The 26252-nt window shown below is 45.6% G+C and overlaps 1 protein-coding gene across 1 annotated transcript in view; it reads right to left on the bottom strand.

The window, feature by feature from the left end:
- LOC115479913 (2'-5'-oligoadenylate synthase 3-like) overlaps positions 1–25350 on the bottom strand; it is a 68306-nt gene extending 42956 nt beyond the window's left edge. Inside the window, exons 1-6 of the mRNA XM_030218238.1 lie at positions 24944–25350; positions 18841–19120; positions 16153–16328; positions 14882–15114; positions 14556–14652; positions 11715–11949 (exon numbers count right to left, since the gene is read on the bottom strand). Coding sequence (XP_030074098.1) covers positions 11715–11949; positions 14556–14652; positions 14882–15114; positions 16153–16328; positions 18841–19120; positions 24944–25168 — 1246 coding nt within the window. The 5' untranslated portion in view covers positions 25169–25350. The remainder of the gene's footprint in view (positions 1–11714; positions 11950–14555; positions 14653–14881; positions 15115–16152; positions 16329–18840; positions 19121–24943) is intronic.
- Positions 25351–26252: the final 902 nt, after the last annotated feature.

The raw sequence follows: 26252 nt of genomic DNA on the forward strand, positions 1-26252 counted from the left end.
GGGAATTACAGGGTAAAGAGGAACAGGGAGGAGGACAAATGGGTAGTGGCTAGGAGCCAAAGGCAGCAGTGAAAAGGTGAGTTTTCAGCATAGATTTAAAAACAGGTAGAGATGGAGCTAGACGTATGGGTTCGGGAAGACGGTTCCACACATAAGGTGCCGCAAGATAAAAGGAACAAAGTCTGGAGTTAGTGGTGGAGGAGAACATAGGCGCCCCGTATAAGAGGCTTGGGGAGGCTAAGCCTCCCCAGCCCAGTTGTGACCTTCGCCGCCTGTCTCCCGCCCCCCCTCCGAAATTTAAAACTTGATACCTGCTCGGGGTTAAGGGAAGGCGGCATCGGCAGCGACACAGCACGTCAGCACCAGTGAAATGCGTGCTGGCTCGGTGCGCCTTCAGCTTCCCTTCATTCTGTCTCTCAAGCGCTTGAGGGCGGGACCAGCGCTTGAGAGACAGAACGAAGGGAAGCTGAAGGCGTGACGAGCCAGCACGCATTTCACTGGTGCTGATGTGCTGTGTCGCTGCCGACGCCGCCTTCCCTTAACGCCGAGCAGGTATCACGTTTTAAATTTCGGAGGGGTGGGAAGGAACTGGACCTGGTGCTCGGTGGGAGGGAGGGAAGGAGGAAGGCTTGATGCTGGGTGGGTGGGTGGGAGTGGGGGAGGGGTGCCTGCCTGCCTGCCTGCTGCTGGGTGGGAGGGGTGCCTGGTGCTAGGTGGGTGGGAGGAAGGGTTGCTTGATGCTGGGTGACAATTATGGGTTTAAGCTCCGCCCCACAACCCCGCCCCAACCCCACCCCCTTTAGCCTCCCCAAACAGTTGGGCCACCGACCGCCTATGGAGGAGAAGGGGGACGACAAGAGAGACTTGCTCAGAGAGTGGAGTTAACGGGGAGGAATGTAGGGAGAAATGAGAGAGGAGAGGTAATGAGGGTCATAGAGTGGATGCATTTAAAGGTCAGCAAGAGGAGTTTGAACTGTATACGGAAGCGGACAGGGAGACTCTGTTCAGAAAGTTATTTTCAAATGTTGTCTGATTAGGCGGCTGAAGCAGTTGCTGTCACCCACTAACTTTAGGTCTGTACTACAGTTGTGTGATCACTGCCTTGTTCGATTACTGTAAGACATTGTATCTTGGGTTACCTCTGGGTAAGATCCGTCCTTTACAAATTGCTCAAAATGCTGCTGCTCGTTTGCTCACAGATAACCTCTCGCTTAGCTCATATTATGCCAGTAGTTAAGGAGTTGCACTGGTTACCCATCCACTGGAGAATCAAGTTTAAAATCTTGGTGCTAATTTTTATGTTTAAATCATGTTTATTGTATGGCTCAAACACAACACATAACAGATTACAAAGTCTTCCTGCCACACATTCAAATTAACAATTCAACCTTTCCCCCCTCACTCTCATCTATCCCCCATTATCCCCCACCTCCATCCCCCCTCCCTCCTCCCCTCTCCGCCCCCCCCCCAATATATTCTACTTTGTTCTAAAACATAATCCGTGTGTGTGTGTGTGTGTGTGCGTACATGCTTAATTAAGAATCCTGCTTCTTGCTCTGGGTTGTAATGTGTCCCAAAATCTCTCCCGAGTCTTCTGCAGAACTTTCCCTTCTTTTGAGTCCAGAGTCGCCACTCCACATCTCTCCATCTTCAATAGCTCTACCATATGAACTCTCCACACTCCCAAGGCAGGGGCCTCCTTCTCTCTCCAATACAGCAAAATGGCTTGCTTCCCCACAAGGACTGCTTTCCTCAGAAACCAGAGAAACCCCGACTGGGCCGGCTTCACATACTGAAACTTCTCAAATAGCAGTAAAAGATGTCTACGCACCTTGCATCCCCATTGTCCATGTATTTCTGGCAGTATCTGAGCCCAGAAATTCTCTATGTGTTCACATGACCAAAACATATGTCCGAGTGTGGCCGGGTCTTTACCACATTTAAGACATGCCCCTGATTCCCCAAATCTTGATTTGTTCGCCCTAATCGGGGGGATGTAGAGGCGGAGCGCAATTTTATATTGGAGTTCCCAAAATTTAATAAAAGGGGAGTTTGTTTGGATAGTCCTTACAGTGGGGGAAATAAGTATTTGATCCCTTGCTGATTTTGTAAGTTTGCCCACTGACAAAGACATGAGCAGCCCATAATTGAAGGGTAGGTTATTGGTAACAGTGAGAGATAGCACATCACAAATTAAATCCGTAAAATCACATTGTGGAAAGTATATGAATTTATTTGCATTCTGCAGAGGGAAATAAGTATTTGATCCCTCTGGCAAACAAGACCTAATACTTGGTGGCAAAACCCTTGTTGGCAAGCACAGCGGTCAGACGTCTTCTGTAGTTGATGATGAGGTTTGCACACATGTCAGGAGGAATTTTGGTCCACTCCTCTTTGCAGATCATCTCTAAATCATTAAGAGTTCTGGGCTGTCGCTTGGCAACTCGCAGCTTCAGCTCCCTCCATAAGTTTTCAATGGGATTAAGGTCTGGTGACTGGCTAGGCCACTCCATGACCCTAATGTGCTTCTTCCTGAGCCACTCCTTTGTTGCCTTGGCTGTATGTTTTGGGTCATTGTCGTGCTGGAAGACCCAGCCACGACCCATTTTTAAGGCCCTGGCGGAGGGAAGGAGGTTGTCACTCAGAATTGTACGGTACATGGCCCCATCCATTCTCCCATTGATGCGGTGAAGTAGTCCTGTGCCCTTAGCAGAGAAACACCCCCAAAACATAACATTTCCACCTCCATGCTTGACAGTGGGGACGGTGTTCTTTGGGTCATAGGCAGCATTTCTCTTCCTCCAAACACGGCGAGTTGAGTTCATGCCAAAGAGCTCAATTTTTGTCTCATCTGACCACAGCACCTTCTCCCAATCACTCTCGGCATCATCCAGGTGTTCACTGGCAAACTTCAGACGGGCCGTCACATGTGCCTTCCGGAGCAGGGGGACCTTGCGGGCACTGCAGGATTGCAATCCGTTATGTCGTAATGTGTTACCAATGGTTTTCGTGGTGACAGTGGTCCCAGCTGCCTTGAGATCATTGACAAGTTCCCCCCTTGTAGTTGTAGGCTGATTTCTAACCTTCCTCATGATCAAGGATACCCCACGAGGTGAGATTTTGCGTGGAGCCCCAGATCTTTGTCGATTGACAGTCATTTTGTACTTCTTCCATTTTCTTACTATGGCACCAACAGTTGTCTCCTTCTCGCCCAGCGTCTTACTGATGGTTTTGTAGCCCATTCCAGCCTTGTGCAGGTGTATGATCTTGTCCCTGACATCCTTAGACAGCTCCTTGCTCTTGGCCATTTTGTAGAGGTTAGAGTCTGACTGATTCACTGAGTCTGTGGACAGGTGTCTTTCATACAGGTGACCATTGCCGACAGCTGTCTGTCATGCAGGTAACGAGTTGATTTGGAGCATCTACCTGGTCTGTAGGGGCCAGATCTCTTACTGGTTGGTGGGGGATCAAATACTTATTTCCCTCTGCAGAATGCAAATAAATTCATATACTTTCCACAATGTGATTTTCCGGATTTAATTTGTGATGTGCTATCTCTCACTGTTACCAATAACCTACCCTTCAATTATGGGCTGCTCATGTCTTTGTCAGTGGGCAAACTTACAAAATCAGCAAGGGATCAAATACTTATTTCCCCCACTGTACATATTTCCAAAATTGATCCTCCGACACCTCCACTCCCAGTTCTGCTGACCAAGCACTCACTTTCCTTGTGCAGTCCAGATTCTCTGTGGTATCTTGCAAAAATCTGTGCTGGAACCTTAATGGAATCATGTTCTGCGCGCCCAGCGTTAGGGCGGAACTGATGGTGGCTTGCACATCCTCACTTAGATTAACCCAACCTAAAGATATAACATAGTGTTGTATGGAAAGAAGTCCCATTGTGGCACCGCATATTTATTTATTTATTAATTTGTAGCATTTGTATCCCACATTTTCCCACCGATTTGCAGGCTCAATGTGGCTTACATTTGCCGTAATGGCGCTTGCCGGGTAACAGAATTACAGTTGGTATTGCGTTAAGGTGCTTACATACATGGTAACATACATGGAACATCTCTCTATATAAAACGCACCTCCAACGTTCTATTGAAGCCTCAAGTTTCCCAACGTTCTAAAAATGAAGTGGTGTAGATCGATGCTCCTCCATGAGTGTATGCCCTGCCTTCACGTCACAAAGTGATGACGTCGAGGGTGGAGCACTTACATTCAACGAATCACATCGCCCACCCAATCCATGACGTCAAACACATCGCAAACGCGAATGACCTGCAACAAAGGGAGGACTACCGTCGCCCCGCCCTCGCGTCACAACAGAGCACTGACACTTGGGAGGAAGCGAGGGAGCGAGCCAGCCTGAACTTGGGAGGAAGCGAGGGAGCGAGCCAGCCAGCCAGAACATGGGAGGGAAGGAGGCAGGCAGGCAGCCTGAACGTTGGAGGGAGGGAGGGAGCCAGCCAGCCTGAACATGGGAGGAAGGGAGGGAGCCAGCTTGAACGTGACAGAGGGAGGGAGGGCCACGACACTGAAAGGCGAAGGGAGGGGGGCCCACGACCCTGAAGCTAGGAGGGGGGAGGGGAGGAAAAAGGGGAGGGGAAGGAAGGGGGAGGGGCAAAAAGGGCGGGAGATGGAGGGGGGGGGGCCCCTGCCACACACTCTCATTCTTTCTCACACACACACTCTCACACAGACAGCCTCACTCTATGTCACACACACTCGCACATTCACCCTGTCTCTCTCTCTCACACAGTCACTCTCACACACACTCTTTCAAACATACACAATACTATGAAAACCTTGCTAGCGCCCGTTTCATTGGTCTCAGAAATGGGCCTTTTTTACTAGTAACATATAAGGAGCAGATCATGGTATATATATATATATATATATATATATATATATATATATATATATATATATATATACTGTATATGGTGGTAGTGCTTGATCATTATTAGCAGAGAGGTTAATCAGTCGTGTGAAAGGAGTTCGGTTTTGTATAGATCGTGTGTGGTGTTATTATTTAGTATTTAGGATGGGTGTTTATGGTATGCCTTCTTGAAAAGATCTGTTTTCAGTAGTCTTCGGAAGATGGTTAGGTCTTGCGTTGCTTTTATGGCCTTTGGTAGTGCGTTCCATAGCTGCGTGCAGATGTATGAGAAGCTGGTCGCATATGTGGATTTATATTTTAGCCCTTTACAGTTAGGATAGTGTAGATTGAGGAATGTGTGTGATGATCTTTTTGCGTTCCTAGTAGGCAAGTCTATAAGTTCTGACATATAGGTTGGGGCTTCCCCATAAATGATTTTGTGGACCAGGGTGCACACTTTGAACGCTATTCGTTCTTTTAATGGGAGCCAGTGTAGTTTTTCTCTTAGGGGTTTGGCACTTTTGTATTTCGCTTTCCCAAATATAAGTCTGGCTGCTGTGTTTTGAGTGGTTTGAAGCTGCTTAATGATTTGTTCTTTGCATCCGTCATAAATGGCGTTGCAGAAGTCTAGGTGACTTAGCACCATTGATTGTACTAGGCTGCGGAATACTTCCCTTGGGAAGAAAGGTTTGATTCTTTTAAGTTTCCACATTGAGTAGAACATTTTCTTTGTTGTATTTCTCGCATGGTATTCGAGTGTGAGATTTCGATCAATTGTGACTCCCTGAATTTTCAGGCTGTCTGAGACCGGATGGGTGTAGTCTGGGGTGTTTGTGGTATTGGGTTTGTTTGTGTTATATTGTGAGGACAGGATGAGACATTGTGTTTTTTCTGCGTTTAGCTTTAGTTGGAATGCGTCTGCCCATGAGTTCATTGTTTGGAGGCTTTGTGTGATTTCATTTGTGATTTCGGTTATCTCTTGTTTGAACGGGATGTAAATCGTGACATCGTCTGCATAGATGTACGGGTTGAGTCCTTGGTTGGATAGCGATTTGGCTAAAGGTGTCATCATTAAGTTAAAAAGTGTTGGTGAGAGCGGTGATCCTTGTGGTATTCCACATTCAGGTTTCCATGGTGTTGATGTTTTTGAGTTAGAAAAAATATTCCCTCTGCAAAGTTATGAATGGTTTGATTTTCCCTTCCTCGTCTACCAGCTGGTAAATATATTGCACACCCAGCCTGCGCCAGCGTGTTGGTGCTAATTTTTAAGGCTTTAAGCAATGATGTACCAGTTTCACCAGCTAGTTCTCTGAAGCTCTATCAGCCTGCTCGTGGATTGCGTTCTTCAGAAAAACCTTTGCTTGATACTCCTTTCTTTCATCCTATTAGACTGAGTACCATTCGACTAGTCTTTTTATATTGAAGGTGCAAGGCGGTGGAATTTGTTGCCCTTTAATTTAAGAGGTATGACTTCACTTCTTTAGTTCTGTAAACATTTGAAGGCTTTCCTTTTTGCCCAAGCTTTTACGGTGGTTTAAACTGGGTGTTTAAGCTCCTTAATGTGTTAGTTGCCAGATTTGTTTTAGTCCAGACTCTTTTATTGCATGTGTGTATGTTTGTCTTCTTTTAAAATTATATTATGTATGTTTTGCTGTGGTCCACTGAGAGTTGTAGGATTGTGCAGAATAGACATGTTATAAATAAATAAATAAATAAATCAATCTTCAATAGCGCATAATTTGCAGGTGGGGGGGGGGGGGGGGGGTCTCATGGGTAGAGCCTGGACAGAGCATAGGCGGAGTGAACCTTTATGCACGTAACTTATAGACGGCAATAATATCTCCCAAATCTAGGAGCGAGCATTTCCATCAGCTCTATGGTTGGCATGGTTTGCCCCCAGCACTGTGGAATTCCCTACCACAATCAATCAGGTTAGAACAATCGTACCCTCTTTTCCGTAAAGCTCTGAAAACTTACTTTTACCAGACAGCTTTTGAAGTATAACCTTATTTGAGAAGGAAGACTACACAGGCATGAAAAATGTTTTACACTATACAAGGAGACATAAATCATTAGAAATTGCGTATGACTGTTGTAATGATTGTCTATGTTATTATCTTCAGTATGGAACAGGGGCGTAGCCAGACTTCGGCGGGAGGGGGGTCCAGAGCCCGAGGTGAGGGGGCACATTTTAGCCCCCCCCGGCGCCGCCGACCTCCCCCGCCATTGCTGACACCCCCCGCCATTGCCAATCCCCCCCCCCGCCGCCGCCACCACCACCAATAACTTTGACTACCCCCCCCCCCCGCCGCTGTTGAATATAATGAGGAAAAAAGAAAGTTCCTATGGTCAGTGGAATGCAAGCATTAAGGCACAAGAGATATGAGTCACAAACCTGTGAAAATAATAAGGGAGTCATAGAATCAACCTTGAGCAGCCTGGTGTGAAGCAGAGACAGTCTGTGCTGGGGCAGAAGGAATGCTGCAGACATTTGTAGATAAGAAATGTGAGAACAGGCTTCAAAGAAAAGGGTTGCTGACGTACAGGTATTGGGTGCAGCACGAATGTAAGTGTATTTAAACTGAGGAGAATATATGTATCTTAAGCAAAGCAAAGCAAAGCAAGCATATATCTCTGTATTACTGCTAAAAATATATTTTGTAAGTATACTTTGCTTCCAGTGTGATGTTCTCATGCTGCCTCTGTCCAAGGGAGGACAGTTGAAAAAATAAAAGTTTTTTGATTATTCTTCTTTATAATAGGTGTCAGTTTCTTTGTTTACACACATATAAGGTGTAAATAAACACCGCCGACCCTCTCAACCCCCCCTCCCGCCACCAACCTTCCCCCGCCGCCGCCGTCACCTACCTTTGCTGGTGGGGTTCCTAACCCCCGCCAGCCGAGGTCCTCATCTTCCCATGCAAGGCTTCGTTCTGACTGTTTCTGACGTCCTGCACGTACAACGTGCAGGACATCAGAAACAGTCAGAATGAAGCCTTGCGCGGGAAGACCTCGGCTGGCGGGGGCTGGGGTCCCCCGCCAGCAAAGGTAGGCGAGGGCAGCTTGGTGGCGGGTCAAGAGGGTCATCGGCATGGGGGTCCAGGGCCAAATCTACGGGGGCCCAGGCCCCTGTGGCCCCACGTAGCTACGCCACTGGTATGGAAGTTCTGTCTGTGCTGACCTATCATATAATGGGTTTCCTAGCTGAAACTACATTGTATGTTATTGTACTTTTTGACGAGTAAACCGTTCTGGCTGCTATGCAATAAGTGACGGTATAGTAAACAAATAAATGATAAACAATAATTGCTCCTGTCTAAATACACAAGCGCCAATATACCCAGTTACATTAGTATTATATAACATAAGTAGGCTTCTACTTTTCAGTATAGAACAGGCTTCAGATAGTGCTTTCTAGAAGCCTAAATCGAGGTGCTCCTTTAGAGAAGGACCCTTTTTCCTACCCAGACAATCTATAACAGTAACGTGAAAGAGCATTTTAGAAAGGACGCCCAACTCAGAATATGGACATCCAAGGCTGTACATCACATATGGACGTGCATTTCTCAGCCTGTTCTAAAATCCATGAGAAACGGACGTCCAAGTGGTGGCTACATCCAGCTTGAAGATCCAGTTTACAACTTGATATGAACAGGGCAAAACAAGGAACGTGGACATCTTTGTGGCAGCAAAGGCTTTGCACCCAACCATAGTCCAGCAGGCTCTATAGTGTATCTTATAATGTGTGATACCCCTTCAGGACATAAATCTTACGGAGTGAAATGCCATCCTAAGCGATGAAAACAATTGTTATCCATCTGGGAACCATATTTCTTTTCCATGTTTGCTACTGCACGGAGCCAAGTTCTAAACTCTTGTCAAGATGATGTGAGAATACCTTCCTAGTTAGTCTACTGTGGGGCTTGGGGTTGGGGGTTCAATCTTTGAAGACTTGGAGTCATAAAAGTCAAGCCCTGGGTTGTTTTTGTGTTTGTCTATCTTTATGACTGCTTATGGATTCTGGGGGGGGGGGGGAGCTTCTTTGGGGTTGGGGGGAAGGGGGATTCATGATTGTCTTTAATGCATACTGATACCCTGTTGTATGACTTTGTTACTTTTGCCATTTCTACAGTTCGGAAATTCACTAAACAGATTCTTTAATTAAAAAAACAAACAAAATATATATATATTGCCCATATTTTTCTTGCTCAGTTGATACTGTTTATATGGTGAAAGTGGAACAACTCCTTTTGTTTTCTCTGCTTAGAGGAAAAATGCCCAGAACTGATGCTGTTCCTAAATTTATTTATTTGAACACATGAGTGGGGTGTATATATTTTATTTATTGTGATTATCACTTCTACAAAGAGATTCACCCAAGGCGGTGTACACAGGTATAGTTTGATATAAACAACTTAGATTTAGTATAGCAATAATCAGATAATCAAATGTAAAGCATAAAATACAATCAATGAGATAAACTTGGACATAGACAAATTAATCTTAGTAATAGCAATCACACGCAGGGCCGTCCCAAGGGCTGAGCGGGCAGTGTGGCCACCCTGGGTGCAAAAATCACTCCCTGTCTGTTGTCTCCACTGCAGTGGCTGTGACACTGGGGGTGGGGGCAAAGGTACTAGTGGACATTTCACACAGGAGGCGATTCCAGCTCGGGATGCTCCTGATGACATGATATAATATATGATATGATGATACATGTTAAAACTGCACAGTAGAATATTTGCATAGCAGAAATATGATATATGGCAACAGAATAGAAATGATTCACATAAGAAGTAGCATTCATATAACGCAACTATGATAATCACAATATCAATACAATAAAATAAAGCGTCTTCATAAGCAGCCCGGGGGGGGGGGGGGGGGGGGGGAGGGGGGACAGTGTAGGTCAGATTAGGGTTGCATTTTGATTTAAAAAGCTTTTAATAACATGATTAAAGAATTAATATATCCCTCCCTCCTGCCCCCAGGTCTAATATCTTTCCCTCTCTCTTCCCTCCCGTCCCTCTATTCCCAGGTCCATTTCCTCTCTCTCTCTCTCCAAAAATCTCTCCTCCTCTCTCCTTCACCCCCTCCCATTGTCTAGTACATCTCTCACTTCCTCCCGCTCCCCTCCCAATGTCCGGTCCAGCATCTTTCTATTCACGCCCCTTCCCCCACCTAGGGTTCAGCCTTTATTCCCTCTCTCTCAACCCCCACTCCCCAACTCCGGGTCTACCTTAAAGCTAGTCCTCTATTGCTCCCTGGTCATGGCAGTGATGCACATATGCTGCCTGTGGCCTGCTCCAAAGCTTTCCCTCTGATCGATCCTGCCCCCTCTGACGTCACTTTGAGTTTCCACATGAGGAGGACGGTTCAGAGAAAAAGCTTCGGAGCAGGCAGCATATGGGCATTGCTGCTGCTGTGGACCAGTGGCATAGCTATGGGGGGGGCCACAGGGGCCTGGGCCACACAAATTGACTCCAGGGCCCCTGGTTTGGCTGGTGGGGATCTCCAACCCACACCAGCTAAGGCATTTGTCCCGTGCTGGTGTTACATTGCGTGGCACCCTGTCCTGATTTTCAGCACCGTGCACGCTCATTTTAATGAGCATACACGGTGCTGAAAAACAGGACAGGGCGCCAGGCAATGTGAGACCAGCACGAGACAAACGCTTTATCTGGCGGGGGCTGGGGACCCCTGCCAGCCAACGTACCTTCCAGGGGTGGCGGGGAGGCAAAAGTGGTGGTGGGAGGGCGGCAGTGGGGTGGTGGACCAAAATGTCCCCCCATCTTGGGCTGTGGTCCCCCCTCCCATCAAGGTCTGGCTACGCCCCTGTTGTGGACCAATAGAAGACTACCTTTAAGACAGACATGGACAAGAGTATATAGATAGTGATGTTCCTTAAGAAGACCTTAGAGGCCTCATAGGTGAGTAGAGGGCTAACTTATTCTTATACACTTTGTCCATTTGTCTAAGGGCTTCAAATTCTTAGATAAGAGTTTTAAATTTGGCCCTGTAGGGTACCAGCAGCCATTGCAGTTTTTGCAGAAATGCGCTATGACCACATCACACCCTATCACATATTAATATTTGGTAACATCTCTGTCTGTCCTTTTCAATTAAGCTCTACTACGTTGGGAGATTGTTATAAATATTAAAAAAAACTTTATTGAAAAAGAATTGTAGGAGTTATCCCTCAAATTCTATAAATGGTGCTGTAAATTGCGCACACAGATTTGGTCGCACGCTCAATTTATGCAGGCCGTTTGAGTAACGAGCCAATTAATGGTAATAATCGGACAGTAACGATCAATTATTGGCACCAATTTGAATTTACTCGAGCATCTTGCTACATGTTATTCTATGAAGGTGCGGCATGTCAATGTTTTGGCGTGCAACTGAAAAGGGGGTGTGACCATGGGAGGGGCATAGGCGGGTCAGGGACGTTAAAGATGCGTGCAGTATTACAGAATTTGGGGGCTTCGCATCTAAATTTGGGCACAAGGATTTACATCAGGTTTCACTTGGCGATAAATCCTCACGCCCAAAACTGGGCGCAGAGGCAAGCACTATTCTGTAAATGGTGCCCAACTTGGAGCGCCATCTATAAAGTAATGCTTAGCGCTCAGTTTTTCCAGTGCCCAAAATTGGGCGCCACGTACTGAATCTAGTCCCATATCAGCAAGGATGAAAAGCTAATGAATCAGGTGCCCTGAAAGACGGGACTATCACCCTTTAGGCTCCATCATTTCTGCCCTTCAATTGTTGTAGTAGGGAGGGAAGACGATGAGAGATGAATGGGACTCTCACAGTAGCGTACAATAGGATCCTTGGGTTTTTAGCTTGAGCATGGTGCTGGAGAAGATGCCATATTGTACCAGTGTACACTGACTCAACAGTTCCTGGTCTCCGAGAAAGAGGCTCATGGTATCAATGGAAATACCCCTTTCCAACTGGATTCTCTCTTTGACCTGCTGGATTTTAGTGTTGGGGCTAACAGACACACTAAGCAGGAACTGGTTATCTTGAGTGATCACAAGCTCAACAGATGGTGGCTGAAAGAGAAAGAGATCACATGTAAGGGAATCTCCCAGTTGTCTTTTCATGGGCTTACTATCAGGGATCCCCTACCTTTCCCTATTGGCTGTGAGGGATTTATATTCACAGGCTGACAGCCATGATATGGTGTCTGGTCACTAGGAGCCATTTAAAGCTACCCACTTAAAAAACCCGGAGCATTACTCAAAGCAACATACCAAAGTACATTATTTTCTGTTGAACTGAAATTTGTACCTTAAAGTCACTAATAGGTAAATGTTTGTAAAGGAGAAGGGTGTATGGTTTTAGATTCAGGAAACTTATTAGCATGACCAGAGCTGCCGAGGAGGCCGACTCACTCAGTGGGAGATTTAGGGCCCACCCCACCAATAGCTCCTCCCAGTCCTGCTCATAGCTCCGCCCCTGGTACAGCTGATTAGTGGCCAATGGCAAAAGAAGTGGCCTCCCCTTCCAGAGGCAGCAGGAGATGACGTTTTATTAAGTCATTTCCTGCTGTTCCTGGATGGGAAGGCTGCTCAGCGGGAGATCCCAGCTCCCCGAGGATGACCCAGAAAAGCGGGAGACTTGGCAGATCTGCATGACAATAGGTACCGTCTGCTAAACACATCTCAGAAACATGTTACAGCATTGGATCTGGCTCTGTTCCTGTAGTCCGTCCATCCATGGTCACTCTGACTTTATCCACCTCTGTCACAAGGCTTAAAAATTAGAGTTCGAAATGCTAGGGCCAAAATGGCTCTTTTGGAAACTCAAATCAAAAGAATAAAGGTAAAAATACAATCCTTAGTAATATTAACTTCTTAATCTCTTTTACTTAAGCACTACTGTCTCTTCCTCTAGGAAGAGAAACAACCCCTACAACCATGCAAAAGCAAAACAGGAGCGAGAGTTGGGGAGGACCAATATATTTTTACATATCCTTATATATTTATACATTTGCATTGATAAAATTATAGATGAAGTTTATGTTTTAGGTGCTCATGTATATATACATATGTTTTAGACATTTTGGATGTATATATTTATATGTTGATTTGTTTGTTTCCTATCTGTGTTCCTAGATCTTGTGGCTCCTGTGTAGAGTCTGGCTACATCTGTGTTTGGTTACAATTATTTATTTCCTGGTGGAACTTATTGCGTTAAATTGTTTTTGCTTATCATTATATCTTCTCTTGTTTTTTGGAACCCATTGGTCCACCCCTACTCCCTCCTGTTTTCCCTCTTTATACAAACAACTATTATTAGATATCTACTCCTGCCCCCTCCCCCCAGCATTCTTAACTCTTCCAAAGGAGAATGTCTTGAACGCTCAAAGATAATAAAATAACAAATGAAATGAGGCTGAAAAGAAAACCAGGAACAGGTCTGGGCTCCCATCACACCCCATTCATCTTATCTTACCCCTCCCCTACTTTTCTTATAAACCCCCGTGCATGCCAGCAAAAGATACTTTTATTAATAAGACAGAAATATGGCAGGACCTACTAGGCATGAACGTTCCAGCACTAATGTCCCACAAGCAAAATATTTTAAAGGGTGTTAACTTAGTTGAATAAATGAACCAAAGAAGAAACCAATTTCCTGGAGTAATAAGACCAATGTAACAAGCTTGTCTTAAAGGGACTGAGCTGATCAGCACCATACCAAGAGCTGTGTAAGTGCTGGAGAGATGCAAAAACTGCCCTAAACTCACTATCTCCTCTTAGTGGGCAAGTCACACAGGGGACAAGTATACCTTGGTACAGTTCTGGAGCCGACATACTGTATGATTGTTCATCACAAACTATATGTCGGATGCAAACCTGTTGTACATTTTGGCCAGGGGCAGACTGACCATTTGGGCAACCGGGCAGTGCCCGAGGGCCCAGATGCTCTGCCCGGCATAGCGGTTGTAATCTAGTGGCCTCTGCGAGGGGGAACATATTTAGGCTTTGGTCAATAGCCGCTATTGAGCAGCACACCAAGGGAGGGATTGGGGGAGGTCTCTGCTTAATTCACCAGTGGTTTTTTTGTCCCCCTAAATACCAAACTGGCAAGGGAAATCAGTTAACGCCGCTGAAGATCAAACGCCAAGTGAAAAATGGAGCCAAAAGACCTGTCTCAGATGGTTTCTACAACAAAGTCTTTATTCAAATCAATTGGGTCGCTGATTTTATTGATTTGAATAAAGACTTTGTTGTGGACACCATCTGAGACGGGTCTATTGGCTCCATTTTTTCGCTTGGCAAGGGAAATCAGTCACCATGACAGCATCAGAAAAATACATGTTTACGTTTCTAATGTCGCAAAGGTAAAATAGTTATGTTCCAGCACATACCCGTTTATTTACTGGCTTTGAACCATTTGCTATTTTCTACGTTTATTTTGCTAAAATGTTTGTTTTATGTGCACGTAACCTGTGCGTAAACGTCCATTCCTCTTGTATTTTACAACAGGCTCTATGTTGGCAAACTCTGTTCTAAAATACTGATGAAAGTAGAGTCGCACAGACCTGCACATCTCGGTTCCTACTTCCATGACCTGCCTAAAATGGGGCGGTTTATGTCCTCTTTCAAAGCATCTCAAAAACGAAAAGAATGGAACAGACAAGTCTGAAGCGTACCTGGGACATGCAGACTTCAGCTGCTCTTGCAACCTCTGCCCAGCAATAACCTTCCCCAAAGTTTCCTGTTGGGTCTGCTGGGTCCATGATAATTGGCCTAAATATTTAGAAAGAATGAAGGCAAATCTTTGGTTATTCATAGCTAAAACTGATACTTGGTACTTTACAAGCGGACACTGGGATACACTTTACACAATCAGGCACAGAACAGATCTCTCAGACACAAAGGCAGTAACTCCGAAGGAACTATACCCTCCCCTCCCTCCAAAATTAAAAGTGTTACCCTTCCTTTAGAGAGTGAAAAAAACAAAGGTTGGTCTACAGACCTGCGTTTGCTTAACTGTGATTCCAGGAAGTCTATGTCATAATATTTTAGCCAGTAAACACAGAGTGTCCTGTAATTCAAGACCATCTCCAGCACTTTACGGAAAAGTTCAGCCGTGTTAAACTTTGTGTTCTCATCATCCTTCTTCCCATCCTCTTCCCAGGCACGAATGGTCAGGAGCTCCAGGGCATACTTTGGAGGCAGCTTTTTCACTTCAGGTTTGTCCTCAAAGTACTAGGAAAAGAGAAAAGAGGCCTGAGGAACCCATGAGAGAAGGAAACATCTGAAACATGCCATTACCGGATCCATAAACTGATCATGGTCAGCGTTAATTTACCTGATTCCGGGTTGTTTGGGACTGGGTCATCTGGTCCCAGGATTATACTGAGTGACTCACCCAGGGGTGCCCCCTGCCCTGCCTGCTCCGCCGCTGCCAATGAGAGGAGATGATGGGCTGGGAGCAAATGTTCTGCCTCACCACTTGCATATTCTACTACTACTACTTATCATTTCTATAGCGCTACTAGACGTACGCAGCGCTATACAGTTATGTTTAAACAAATGAGAGATCTGCATGAAACAAAATATGCCTGACCCCTAGTACTGAGCACCAACCCATTTTCAAAGTCATTCATTTGTTAAGGATATGCCATCCTTTGGAACAATATAAGAAACACCAATAGCTTTTTGGCTGGCCCTGGTTTTAATTTATATCCCTGTTTCTAACCTGAATTTTAGGAATCCAGGATTGGCCTAATAACTTCCTCTTCAAACTGGGTAACTTAGCAGTTTGCAATGGGGGGGGACGGGGGTTCTGTCTCTTCTGTGGCAGTGGCATGGGCTCTAGGCTGTAGCAGCTAGAGGAAGTGATATGTGCAGACCAGAAGTGATAAGTGATGCAATAGTGTGGACCAGAAAGAAGCCATATTGTTTCCTGGCTGAAGCTTTGAGGGGGACCATTACTGGCCACCATTCAGGTAGGGCCACTAACATGCCTCTTAGCCCACCCTCGTTCTGTTAGGAAGTGCAGGATGGAAAGCAAAACAAGCTGGGCTGCCATCAATTCCTACACAGTGGAGACTCCAGTAATGCGACCTTCCTGAGAGTGTTGAGGGTTTTATCAATATTTTTGTGGATTAGAGATGGAATTTTGACCATGATACCCTCCACACCCTCATTCTCTCTTTATTCATTACCAGACTAAATTACTGTAATATAGTCTATCTAGGTTGCAGCCTGGTACACCTAAAGAAATTGCATTCTGTACATTACCGATTTGTACCAGTATTTCACCAGACGAATCAGGCTCTTGACTTTAGTGGGTCGGCATTTGACAAAATCCCTCTGCAGTTCGGTGAAGCAAGTGGAAAACCCTCCTCCCTCAGGGCAGGTGCGTAAGAGGTTTGAATATACCCTGGGGTCAGGTCTGTAGTCCTTTGTGACCTGGCCTGTTAAAAGTACAATAAAAGCAAGTGAAGATGCAATCTGATTCAACTGAAAAGGCAAGAGGATGGAGAGAGACAAGGATTGAACTCTGTTAATATTTTTGAGTATTTTTGCCCAGGTTACACCCAGTGGCGTAGCCAGACAACAGATTTTGGGTGGGCCTAGGTAAGAAGTGGGTGGGCACCAAATGTCCCCCCACCCCCACCCCCACCCCGCTCTCCCACCACCACCAAAAAAATATCTCAGCTGGCAGGAAAATGCTTCTTTCCACCTCGGCAGTCTGCAGCAGGCATGCACTGAAAACTGAGCATGCGCAGGTGCCAGTATTGTGGAGAGCAGAATTTTGTTACTATCAGGGGAAAGTCTTCAGCTGGCAGAGCTTGGGATCTCCACCAGCTACCGCTAAACATGTGCTACTGTTGGGTGGGCCTGAGCCATAAGTGGATGGGCCCTGGCCCACCCAAGCCCACCTGTGGCTACACCACTGGTTACACCAGCTCCCTGAACAGTGATCCACTAGGAAGACATAAACTTTGTAAATGTAGGAAGGAGCAGTGCTTTTTTTGTGCCGGTACGCAACGGTACGGCGTACCGGCACCTTTTTTTTTTTGCTCCCCCCGCCCTGTGAGTCCATGTCCCGCACGCAGTGCCAGCCCCCATTTCCGGCCGCTGCTGCTTCTCCTGTTGAGCAGCAGCGGCCGCTACACAAAGAAAAAGATTTTTTAAAAAATTGAAACCTGGCTGAAACGCGGCACCCCGGCACTGTAGACAGCCATTAGGCATTGGCTGTTGCCCCGCAACCGCTCCTCCTCTTGCCTCTACGTCACTGCGCTCCTCCGGGGTCTTCCTCCAGGGGCAGTGACGTAGAGGCAAGAGGAGGAGCGGTTGCGGGGCAACAGCCAATGCCTAATGGCTGTCTACAGTGCCGGGGTGCCGCGTTTCAGCCAGGTTTCAATTTTTTTTTAATCTTCTTTTTCTTTGTGTAGCGGCCGCTGCTGCTCAACAACAGGAGAAGCAGCAGCGGCCGGAAATAGGGGCTGGTGCCGCGTGCGTCGCGTCTTCGCGCCGTTCGCGCCAAACTTGGCAGGGAGAGGGAAGGATTGGGGAGAGAGAGAAAGAGGGAAACCAACAGAGGGAAGGATTTGGGAGAGAGAAAACAACCGAGGGAAGGATTGGGGGAGAGAGAGAAAGAGGGAAACCAACAGAGGGAAGGATTGGGGGAGAGAGAGAAAGAGGGAAACCAACAGAGGGAAGGATTGGGGAGAGAGAGGGAAAACAACAGAGTGAAGGATTGGGGAGAGAGAGAAAGAGGGAAAACAACAGGGAAGGATTGGGGAGAGAGAGGGGGGGGGGGGGGGGAAAAAACAACAGAGGGAAGGATTGGGGGAGAGAGAGAAAGAGGGAAACCAACAGAGGGAAGGATTGGGGAGAGAGAGGGAAAACAACAGAGTGAAGGATTGGGGAGAGAGAGAAAGAGGGAAAACAACAGGGAAGGATTGGGGAGAGAGAGGGGGGGGGAAAAACAACAGAGGGAAGGATTGGGGAGAGAGAGAAAGAGGGAAACAACAGGGAAGGATTGGGGAGAGAGAGGGAAAAACAGATGGAAGGATTGGGGAGAGGGGAAAACAGATGGAAGGATGGGGATAGAGAGAGAGGGAAAACGGAAGGATTGGGGAGAGAGAGAAAGGGAAAACAACAGAGGGAAGGATTGGGGAGAGAGGGAAAAACAGATGGAAGGATTGGGGAAAGAGAGAGGGAAAACAGATGGAAGGATGGGGAGAGAGAGGGGGAAAACAGATGGAAGGATGGGGAGAGAGAGAGGGAAGATGCTGGATGGAAGAATGCAGAAAGAAATAGGGGAGACACTGGAAGGATGGGGAGAGAAAGCAGAGCTGCTGGATGGAAAAGGGGAATAGAGAAAGACTGGAGAATAAGAGGAAGGGGCATGGGGAGAACAAGGGTGAGGAAAAGATGAAAAGCCACAGGTAGATGAAGGACATTAAAGAATGGATAGTAAGAATGAATTAAATCTGGACAGAGAGAGAGCCTGAAAAATATTGAAGAAAGCAAAGAAAAAGGAGACAAAAATGACAAATGGCACAGAAGAGTTAAGCGAAAAGAAAAGAAAGCAGAATCACAGAATGGGACCAATATGGAAAGAAAAACAGTCACCAGACAACAAAGGTAGAAAAAAATCATTTTATTTTCATTTTAGTGTTTGTAATTATGTCCAATTTGAGAATTTACATTGGCTGTCTTATTTTGCACTGGGTATACTGGAGCTGTAAGAGCTTACAGAGATTATTTATAATGAAAAAAATCACGTTATTTTTTTCTCCTATAGTACTATAATATTTTCAATGATGTCTGTTTATATGCGCCATGGCTGGTATAGTGGGTGTGGTTAATGTGGGTGTGGCTATCATAGGGGTGGAGCCATATGTGGTGACCCCGCCCATAATGAGTACCGGCACCTTTTTTTCTACAAAAAAAGCACTGGGAAGGAGATATTACCCAGAGGATCATAGGCAGGCAGGACATCACACTCAACAACATCCTCATAATTATCAAGCTTCAGCTGGAAACTGAGCACCCGCGGCTTGGACCATTTTGAATTCTCAATGGTAACTGTAAAGCCTCTGCCCTTGTACGGTTCCAGCTTCTTGCGGATCTCATCAATAATCTCTCTCCGGTTATCCTCCTGGTCTCTGTAATCTGCGAAACAGCTGAGAAACACCACAAGGTCTGCATCAGATCTGCCTTTCAGGGTTGTGCCTTTGCCGGTGGACCCTCCCTAAAAGAAAAGATATAGATTACAATGTGATCAGAAAAGGGATAGAGGGGTGGGGTGGTGGCCTGAGGTTCCAGTATTAACATTACATTGCTCCATGCAGGAACGAGAGACAGAACCTAGTTCCTGCACCTGGCATGATGAGGTGGCTGCATTAACATGCCAACACCTCAAAATAATACGGGGGGGGGGGGGGGGGTGCCAAGCACACTACTAATGACCTCTTCCTGGACACCTTGAAAGAGCTTGCTCAATATTAGGAGTGCTCAGCACCACTGGCAGCCACAGAGCTGGTTCCTATGTAAATAGGAACCAGACGGTAACTAAACACAAAAGTCCCATGAGAGAAACAGGCAGTGGGAAAGGAAGGAAGGCTGGACAAACCTCAACATCAACAGAAAAAGTTGATTACTGCAGTATTTAATGCACAGTAACACGAAAGAAATACTCAAGAGTCTTGAGTATTTCTTTCATGTTATTGCGCATTGCCTTTTACATATGGCAGTAATAAACTTTTTCTGTTGATCTTGGGGTTTGTCCAGCCTTCCTTCGTTTCCCACTTTTTGGTTGTTTCCTATGTAAATAGACCATTAGGGTGATGCTTGCTGGTCATTTATAAGCTCATTAGAAGTATCTCCACTTCAAATGAGGCTTCCTCCTGCCTTCTTGGATACTGCTATTTCTTTGGTACCTGTTACAACCAAAACGAAGTTTTTCCCTTTTAAGCCCAGCTTCTCCCTCCCTTTTTCCCCCACCAAATACCAATCTGCAGGTATCTTCTGCTGAAAAATAGGCCTTTGCCCCTGGCACAAAATAAGTACCTGAATATATGTAAACCGCTTTGAATTTAGTTGCAAAAACCTCAGAAAGGCGGTATATGAAGTCCCATTTCCCTTTCCCTCCCTATTTGAGATTCTACATGGAATGTTGAGATTCTGTTGCTACTATTGGAGATTCTACATGGAATGCTGCTACTATTGAGATTCTGTTGCTACTATTTGAGATTCTACATGGAATATTGCTACTATTAGAGATTCTACATGGAATGTTGCTATTATTTGAGATTCTACATGGAATGTTGCTAGTGGAGGAGTAGTCTAGTGGTTAGTGTAGCAGACTTTGATCCTGGGGAACTGGGTTTGATTCCCACTGCAGCTCCTTGTGACTCTAGGCAAGTCACTTAACCCTCCATTGCCCCTGGTACAAATAAGTACCTGAATATATGTAAACCACTTTGAGTGTAGTTGCAAAAACCTCAGAAAGGCAGTATATCAAGTCTACTACTATTAAACATTTCTATAGCGCTACTAGACTTACGCAGCGCTGTACAAATTAACATGAAAAGACAGTCCCTGCTCAACAGAGCTTACAATCTAAATTGGACAGACGAACAGACAGCTAGGGGTGGGGAAATTGCAGTGGTAGGGGTGATAAGTGAGAGTGTTGAGTAAGAGAGTCATGGTTAGGAGTCGAAAGCAGTAGCAAAGAGGTGGGCTTTAAGCCTAGACTTGAAGACAGCCAGAGACTGAGCCTGACGTACTGGCTCAGGGAGTCTATTCCAGGCATAGGGAGCAGTGAGATAGAAGGAACGGAGCCGGGAGTTAGCAGTGGGGGAGAAGGGGGACGACAGGAGACATTTACCCAGCGAAAGGAGTTCACGGGGAGGAGTGTAGGGAGAGATAAGAGCGGAAAGGTACTGAGGAGCTGCGGAGTGGATACACTTGTAGGTCAAAAGGAGAAGTTTGAACTGTATGTGGAAGCGGATAGGGAGCCTGTGAAGCGACTTGAGGAGAGGGATAAAGTGAGTATAGTGACTGGCGGAATATAAGACGCGCAGCAGAGTTTTGGACAGATTGAAGAGGAGATAGATGGCTGAGTGGGAGACCAGCGAGAAGCAAATTGCAGTAGTCTAGGCGAGAGGTGATAAGGGTGTGGGTAAGGGTTTTGGTAGCATCCTCGGAGAGGAAAGGGCGAAGTTTGTTAATATTATAGAGAAAGAAACGACAGGTTTTGGCAATCTGCTGAATATGAGCAGAGAAGGAGAGAGCAGAGTCAAAGATGACTCCAAGGTTGCGCGCAGACGGGACAGGGAGGATGAGAGTGTTATCTACCGAAATAGAGAACGGGGGGGGGGGGGGGGGGGGAGGAGAGGCAGGTTTAGGGGGAAAGAGGAGAAGCTCAGTTTTGGTCATGTTTAGTTTCAGGTGGTGGCGAGACATCCAGGCAGCGATGCCAGACAGGCAGGCCGATACTTTGGTCTGGATTTCAGCTGAGATATCCGGTGCGGAGAGGTAGATCTGGGTATCATCAGCGTAAAGGTGGTATTGAAAGCCATGGGATGAGATCAGAGCACCAAGGAAAGAGGTATAGATGGAGAAGAGGAGAGGTCCTAGGACAGATCCTTGGGGTACACCGACTGTTAGCGGGATAGATGTGGAGGAGGAACCACCAGAGTCCCATTTCCCTTTCCCTTGATATCCATCCATTGTGTAATTCATAAACTCTGCAGGTCCTTGGAGCACCACTGGGCAGGAAGTACATGTGATCCCAGCAGCCGCTGCACGCACCATGCCCAGAACCTCTGGGAAAATATTTTCAGCTGTTTTTCTTGTTGTTTTCCCTGACAGTTTGCTTCTGCTGCATTGGTTTCTAATTGCTGTCCCATCTAGAGCTCCAGCTCCAGGAGGCATCATCCCTAGCTAAGTACATTCAGGGCCATCCCTAGGGTAAGACAAATTAGGGTGACCATCCTTGGCCCAGTGCTTGGGGAGGAGGGGAACTTGCTCAGGTATCCTCTGGTGTGGTTTTCTTCCCAGCAGGAATAGATTACATACATTCAGACCTAAATTTAGAAATTTTTCTTAAGGGCTCAACAGGGAGTGAGTTTGACCCTTGAGAACATATCTTCTAGGAAACTTATAGGGCCTTTTACTAAGACATGGTAGCATTTTTGGTGCACGCTAAAAATAAGCGTGAACACTAGAGATGTCCATATATTCCTATGGGCACCTCTAGCATTTAGTGCATACTCAGCGTGCGCTAAAAACGCTACCGTGGCTTAGTACAAGACGCCCTTAGAGCTCTAGGTCCTAATTTAAGAAATTCTCTCTTGACCACCCGAATAGTAGGGCATAGAACTGGAGACACATTACTAGGATCCAGCACCACTGGTCACCTATTTCTATAGAGTCCAATTCAAAATTCTCACACTAACTCTTAAAAGCCTCTCTGGTTCTACCCCCCGCACACCTATCCTCTCTTGTCACCCCACACTGTTCCGTTTGCCCCATGCGCTGTGCCTATGAGTTCTGTCTATGTGTATCTTCAGTGTTCCACTCTCATTTCGAATTACAGGTCAATCAGGTTTTTTCTTTCCTGTGTCACCCCTTCTCTCTGGAATTCACTTCCCTCTGTAAGGAGGGTTGTTTTCAGAGCTTTTTTTGAGGGGGTACTTGGGGGTACTGAGTACTGGCACCTTTTCCATTGTCTGCTAAAATTGACCCATGGTCCCCAAGTTTTTTAATGAAAGAGCTCAGGCCCTACACACCAAATCTGCCTTGTCATAGATTCTGGGACTGGTTGCAGGGGGCCTGGCTAATGTGGGATGAGTCCCCACACCTGAAGGGTGGCCTGGCATTTGAGTACCGACCCTTTTTCCGCTAGAAAAAATGCACTGGTCATTCTTAAGCCCCTAAACACTAAGCAGTGATTCTCCTTTCCCTCCCATGGAGCAGCGACAGCGGTCTCTGTGGCTCGAGTATTGATCTTGTTGCTTTTTCCCCGCCCTTTTCCTTTTTTTTTTCTTATATTTGATGGTGTTTCTTCCCCTTTCTGAATTTCGACTGTAAATTGCTTGGAACTTTCCTTCATCTACTACTACTACTACTTAACATTTCTAGAGCGCTACTAGGGTTACGCAGCGCTGTACAATTTAACAAAGAGAGACAGTCCCTGCTCAAAGAGCTTACAATCTAATAGACAAGTGAACGGTCGGTCCGATAGGGGCAGTCAAATTGGGGCAGTCTGGATTCACTGAACGGTAAGGGTTAGGTGCCGAACGCAGCATTGAAAAGGTGGCCTATTATGCTGAAATCTTCTGCCTAGTGCACGACAGTGGCCAGAAAAGCAAACAGGATGCTACGAATTATTAGGAAAGGGATGGTAAATAAAGACCAAGAATACTATAATGTCTCTGTATCGCTCCATGGTGCAACCTCACCTTGAGTACTGCGTTCAGTTCTGGTCGTTGTATCTCAAAAAAGATATATAGCAGAACTAGAAAAGGTTCAAAAAAGAGCAGCCAAAATGATAAAGGGGATGGAACTCCTCTCATGTGAGGAAAGGTTAACGAGGTTAGGGCTCTCATACTGACGTAAACAAAAATTCTTTAAAATTTAGGGGTGTCTGCTAGAGACATTGACACAGAAAGGCAGAAGCCTTATACTAAATACTTTATGATTTGGATATTAAACGTATTTTTTTTTACCAGGGACAACCATACAGGGGGGTATATATATATATATATATATGGAAACATGCACACACACAAAAATGAATATTGTTTTGAAGTAGGGAGGGTGGGAGGTGGAGTGGGGGGGGGGGAAGGAATTGTAAAAACAAAATAAACAAGTGAACGCTTATTGCTATGGAATACCACTAATAAATGGTTGTATTATGCACTATGTGTCATGTGAGACATGTTAGCCGTTAAATACTTTGTATGGCTGAATTTGTTAATAAAAACCTTTTATAAATTAAAAAAAGAGGTTAGGGCTCTTCAGTTTGGAAAAGAGACGGCTAAGAGGAGATAAAATCCTGAGTGGAGAAGAGTGAGTAGAAGTGAATTGATTTTTTTACTCTCAACAAGTACAAAGACTAGGGGACACTCAAGGAAGTTACATGGAAATACTTTTAAAACAAATAGGAGAAAATATTTTTTCACTCAACGAATAGTTAAGCTCTGGAACTCTTTGCCGGAAGATGTAGTAGTAGCAGCAGTTAGTGTATCTGTGTTTAAAAAAAGGTTTGGACAAGTTCCTGGAGGAAAAGTTCATACTCTGCTATTGAGACAGATATGGGGAAGCCAGCACTTGCCCTGGGATTGGTAGCTGGGAATGTTGCTACTATTTGGGTTTCTGTCAGGTACTGGATTGGTCACTGTTGGAAACAGGATACTGGGCTAGATGGACCATTGGTCTGACCCAGTATTATGTACTGTAAACAATAAACACAATAGGATAGGCATGAAACAGAACAGTCCAAAATCTTAAAAAAAAAATTATTGGTAAAAGCCTTCAAAACTGCAAAAGCAAAGTTCTAAAGTCCCTTCTCACTGTCTCAACTGAAGTTTCCAAAACAGCAGTGACCCATTCATATTATCAGAGACTCTCATGGTTATTATAGGAGATCTCTGGTAAGGAGATAAGAGAGATACCAAAAACATGAACCAAATAATCTCAAAACCTTTCTATAGGAAAAATCCTCCTATTATAAGGAATTTTAGTGGTATTCAAGCATATTTTTGTAAGGTTAAATTGCCTTTAATTTACTCTGTAAGAACCTCGACTTACGGCTATGATCTTGCAACTCAGTTGTCCTTTCGAGTCAAATAACATAGTAACATAGTAGATGACGGCAGAAAAAGACCTGCACGGTCCATCCAGTCTGCCCAACAAGATAACTCATATTTGCTGCTTTTTGTCTATACCCTACTTTGATTTGTACCTGTGCTCTTCAGGGCACAGACCGTATAAGTCTGCCCAGCACTATGAGTAATGCCAATATTTAAGTCCAAAGCAGACCTTCTCTACCCAGTCTTTCACTTACCTTAACCACCTTTAGCACCTTGACTTTAGATCCCTTGACTTGAACTTCCTTAAAGCAGTTTTCTTTTAGGAATGTACAGACAGAGTCAACAGCAGTTGCCATCTGACTCAGAAAACGCTCATTTGGTTGGAGTTTCTCAGAAATGAATATATCCAAGTCTTTTGCTTTAGCTTTGCAAAGATCCATGTTGGCTTTTGAGCAAGCAGCACAGGCATGGTGAAACATTGCTGCCTGTGTCTTTGAATCTAGAGACAGTTGTCAGTGGGGGGAGGATCAGCCCAGGCAGGGGGACACTGATGGTGCTGAAAAACTTGCCTGTGTCTTAGAGCTGTCACCTTCTTCTCATTTCCAATGCCCCAGCCCAGTTGCTTCAGTTTCGTTTTCCCAGTTGTGACACTGCTACAGTTTATCTCGCTCCACCACCTGTATATCCTCAACCCTGCACCAAGCCTCATCTAAGACAAAAGTGGGTCTGTGTATTACTGCCTTCTAAATGTCACTCTCATTGCTTTCTCTGCACTAAGCATCACGTATATTCCACTGCATATTCAAAGAATCCTGAAAATTAAATGATCAGAGGTGACTTAGAGGGGCATAATTGAACGAAAACGTCTATCTCCATGGGCGTTTATCTCCGAGAAAGGGTCCGTGAAGGGGCGGACCGAACCGTATTTTCGAAAAAAATAGACATCCATGTTTTGTTCGACAATTTGTGAGCTGGGCGTTTTTGTTTTTCAGCGATAATGGAAAATGAAAGCGCCCAGCTCAAAAACGAATAAATCCAAGGCATTTGTTCATGGGAGGGGCCAGGATTCGTAGTGCACTGTCCCCCCTCACATGCCAGGACATCAACCGGGCACCCTAGGGGGCACTTTTACAAAAACAAAAAAAAAGGTAAAAGAGCTCCCAGGTGCATAGCACCCTTCCCTTGTGTGTTGAGCCCCCCAAATCCCCCTCAAAACCCACTGCCCACAAGTCTACACCATTACTATAGCCCTAAGGGGTGAGGGGGGCACCTACATGTGGGTACAGTGGGTTTGGGGGGTTGGACGACTAATAAGCATTAAGCAGCACAATTGTAACAGGTAGGGGAGGGATGGGCCTGGGTCCACCTGCCTGAAGTCCACTGCACCCCCTAATAACTGCTCCAGGGACCTGCATACTGCTGCCAGGGAGGTGGGTATGACATTTGAGGGTGAAAATAAAAAGTTGTGAAACATCATGTTTTGTGGTGGGAGGGGGTTAGTGACCACTGGGGGAGTCAGGGGAGGTCATCCCCGATTCCTTCTGGGGGTAATCTGGTCATTTA

Source organism: Microcaecilia unicolor, chromosome 11, assembly GCF_901765095.1.
Source record: "Microcaecilia unicolor chromosome 11, aMicUni1.1, whole genome shotgun sequence".
NCBI lineage: Eukaryota > Metazoa > Chordata > Amphibia > Gymnophiona > Siphonopidae > Microcaecilia > Microcaecilia unicolor.